Source organism: Balaenoptera borealis, assembly GCF_965194805.1.
Source record: "Balaenoptera borealis genome assembly, chromosome: 4".
Lineage (NCBI taxonomy): Eukaryota > Metazoa > Chordata > Mammalia > Artiodactyla > Balaenopteridae > Balaenoptera > Balaenoptera borealis.
Window position 1 is genome coordinate 123,032,496 of NC_138861.1, and position 3,963 is coordinate 123,036,458.

General features: G+C 38.2%; 1 protein-coding gene across 9 annotated transcripts in view; it reads right to left on the reverse strand.

Annotated features, from left to right (window-relative positions):
- Positions 1–3,796, reverse strand: part of ZGRF1 (zinc finger GRF-type containing 1) — a 79,338-nt gene extending 75,542 nt beyond the window's left edge. For 5 of the 9 annotated variants that reach the window (XM_082389606.1, XM_082389607.1, XM_082389605.1 and 2 more), the window contains exons 1-2: positions 3,566–3,792; positions 348–437 (exon numbers count right to left, since the gene is read on the reverse strand). In XM_082389606.1, coding sequence (XP_082245732.1) covers positions 348–368 — 21 coding nt within the window. In that variant the 5' untranslated portion in view covers positions 369–437; positions 3,566–3,792. Of the gene's footprint in view, positions 1–347; positions 438–1,483; positions 1,551–1,585; positions 1,654–3,565 lie in introns of those variants that run through there. The other 4 variants (XM_082389601.1, XM_082389603.1, XM_082389602.1 and 1 more) reach the window with 4 other exon arrangements.
- Positions 3,797–3,963: the final 167 nt, after the last annotated feature.

Genomic DNA, 3,963 nt, shown 5'->3' on the forward strand with positions numbered 1-3,963 from the left:
GGTTAAGAACCACTAATCTAGAAGAGGCATGCCAGTCCTTCAAGAGAAAGAAATTATTTCCTGGTCCCAAACTTCCAACGAATTTGTTCCAAAGGACTTTGTATAACCAATGTGTAGAGTTGCCAGACACAATATAGGGCAATATTTGGGACATACATACTTATACTAAAAAATTATTCACTGTTTATCTGAAATTCAAATTTAACTGAGTGTCCTTCTTTTAGGTTTGGGTTTGTTTTGTTTTTTTTTTAATTTATTTTAGGTTTTTTTGCTAAATCTGGCAAGACATTTGTGAAACATGGAAAGAAGGAAGAAAAAAGGAAATAGTGAAAACTGATAAGACTTACAATAAATTCTTGGCTTTCCATTGTTTCTTCTGCAATTATATATAGTCAGGTCCAGAAAATAATCAGTGGTCATTCAACAATTTATATCACCTAAAATGAAAATGACAAAGAATATTCAACCCTGATGAACAGAGTAAATATCAAATACAATTTTTCCCCCACAATCTCTTGACCAGAGAGATGCATCTAAGCGTCCTGAGACTATGTAACTATCAAGGCAAACACAGGTATAGGGAATTCCCTGACGCTCCAGTGGTTAGGACTCCACGCTTTCACTGACGAGGGCCCAGGTTCAATCCCTGGTCAGGGAACTAAGATCCCACAAGCCATGTTGCACGGCCAAAAAAAAAACAAAACCCACAGGTGTAATCAAATTATCTGCCACTGAGGACACGATAGAATAGTGACACTACACTGTGGAAAAAGAATTTGCCAAGTAAAGAGAAAACCAAGTAAAATATATAAAATAATTAGTAGGCTGCAAACATTTTCCCAGCTGCCATAATATGTATCAGAAAATATGATTTTCCCTTCCCCCCAAGCTTGATTCTTTATAGAAAAAGCTTCAATTTTTAAAATTTTCTGAACTGCTACGATCACCACAAGATGGCCCTCTTGCATTTCAAATTTTTCATTTTACATTTTAAAGTCAATATAACACAGTATCTAAGACCAAATATACATTATAATACCTCTCCAAGGAAAAACCTTTCCAATATCATTGCAGTGAGTACTGTAGTTATCCTATGCTATTGGATAAAATTGTTACTGTGGACAAATTTGGAAATCTAAAATCAGAGGGTGAATTGAAGTAAATAGAGATGCCAAAGAAAATTATTTTTAACCACTGCCTTAGGTCCCTGGGCCAACATCATTAGCATCACCTGGGAACCAGTTAGAAATTCAAATTCTTCGGTCTTGACCTATCAAATTATAAAGTCTGGGGTTGGGGCTGGATAGCCTGTAATTTAACAAGCCCTGCAGGTGATACTGATACATGCTCAAGTTTGAAACCTAGACGGATTCAATAAAGCTATAATTTGCAATTCTGGATTAAATTCATCCTATAAACATATAAAATATATAAAAACAGGCCACCTACATATTATTTATAAATCACATATATTTGTACTTACCGCATGCCAGACATTGTGCTAGGCCGAGATACTAAATTGAACAAAATACTATTCCTAGTTTCAAGGAATTTTCAGTATAGCAGGGTAATAAACGGTAATTACAATAAAATGTGGCAGGAATAAGCACAGGAGGGGCACCCAACTCGGTCTAGGGCATCAAACAAGGTTTCCTGAAAGACATACTATCTAAGCTGTAAACTGAAATAATCATTAACCAAGGAAAAATGCCAGGGGAGGTATTTCCAAATAGGAATCAACATGTCCAAAAGCCTGTGGAAGACACAGCAAAGCATAATCAAGGAACTCTAGTACAATCAAGTTTAAGATAGTGAGTTGTGAGAGATAACACTGAAAAAGTGAACAATAACAGGATTCAAGGGGCCTTCTATTTTATGCTAAGTTGTCTGGACTTTCTATAAAGACAGTAGGAGGCCAAGGCAGGATTTTAAGAATAAGATTACATAATGTGACTTGCGTTTTACAAAGATTGCTCTGGCTGCCAAATGGAGAAAGGGTGTGGCAAGGGGTACGCAAATGAGATGCGAATACTTGCCCCACGACACAGTGCACAGGACAGGACCCAGACCTACAGAGGCACTGCGTTTCAGAAATATAACTCCCATATCCGATATCCCTCCCCTGCAGCCCACGGGATTGCTAGACGCCCAATGAATGCCAAGAAGATAACAGAGAGGTCCAGAGAAATACATCATTCACTGCTGCTTTTATAGCAACTTGCTTCTAGTCACTGAATGGGTTAGACATTCTATATATGTAGGTAAGACTACATGGTGTCAAAACAATGCTTGGCATATGGCAGTTGTTAACATTAGGTCCCTTTAATAACAGCTATCATTTACTCAGTGCAATTATATGCTAGACACTGTTAAAATGCTTTAAATGTTCACACCTTATGGTATAGATACTATTTTTTATATACATTTTACAAAAAAGGAAACTGAAGTGCATAATAGGTATGTAATTTGCCTAAGATCATGAAGTAAATAAATGGCAGATTCAGAATTCAAAACTAAGTAGTCTAAATTCTGGTGCTCATATTCACAAAAACTACATTATGTGACTATTTGTTGAGCACCTACTGTATCAGGCAGGAATGGGACTAGATACTTCACATATAATATTTATCAGTCTCATAATCCTGAAAAGTAGTTACTACCATCACAATTTACATATTAGAAATCCAGTATTTACTAATTTAGGATTGCTTATATGCTATTTACAAATTGCAAAATAAAATTTCCCATTGTTTTCCTAAATTAGAAATATTACTTGTTTAAAATTTAAAAGGAACTGAGGAGGTCCAAACTCATATATGTGGTAAGTTAGTTTATAGGACTAGACATCGGGAAAAAAAAAAAAAAAAAGGCTAACTGGATCTTAAAATATTTAGAAGAAGCCCTAATTCCCACATTCAAAGGTGAGTCAACACCCCTTTCTTACCATTAAACAGGAAAAACGTTTTTAGCAAAAAGCATCATATATTTCAGTGAGGTGCAAAGATAAAAAGCTTTCTGAAAGTATTCATCTATCCGTATCTCTAAAACAATTCAAGTGTTGATCCACCTCTAAGTGGGTGAAAGCTTAATGAGCAAATAAGTTTTTGGCATGGAGATCCTAGTTCTGTGATACTTAAGTACAGAAATACATACATATCTTCACGCATACATTATTGTGCTGCTTTATAGATTTATGTATAAAACTCGGTGTTATCACTAAAATATGAGATGTTTTCTGTTAAGTACGACGAGATGTTTTTGGTCCTTTTGTTTTGGAACAAGCAGGATCTTGCGAATCCCTAAATGATTCATAGATTTAAAAGTTTAAGAGTCACGAACCCGATAGCTTTTTAAGAAAGCATCCAGTCCAGATAACCAAAAGAAGCTCACATTTCATTTGCCAAAGTTTAATTACCATGATCCTGTGTAACCAAATGACAGTGGAGAATTGACCCTTCGTCAGTCCTAAAAACAAAGAGCAAGACCAGCTCTGGTTCTCACACGTATGTGGGAACTACAAAGCAAGGGCTGGGAAAGGCGGTGAAGAGGAGACACCAATTCTTACAAGTTGTCCGAGAATCCTGTGATCCAATCCTGGTTCCACACGGCTTCCTCACCGGTCCGCTTCTGGCAGAGCAAATTCCTTCGTCCAGTCGCGCCAAGATCAGTGACACCACCTCTCGCTCAAAACTCCAGCCTAACCCTCCTTACTCCCCGGAAACTCCGTGAAACAGCTCACCTCACCCTTCTATTGCACACAATCCATTTTCGAATATCTCCCGCGAAAGGCCGTGACGTCATCCACTCGCGACCACACCAGATCAAGCGCCTATATTTAGCCCGCCCACCACCGCCCGGCGAGAACCGCCGTTTTCAAACCGCCAATCAAATTCTTCATCGTCTGCGAGCCTCCGTAGCGGCCGCCTTCTCCGATGCCCCGCCCCGCACGCTGAGGCAGCCCAC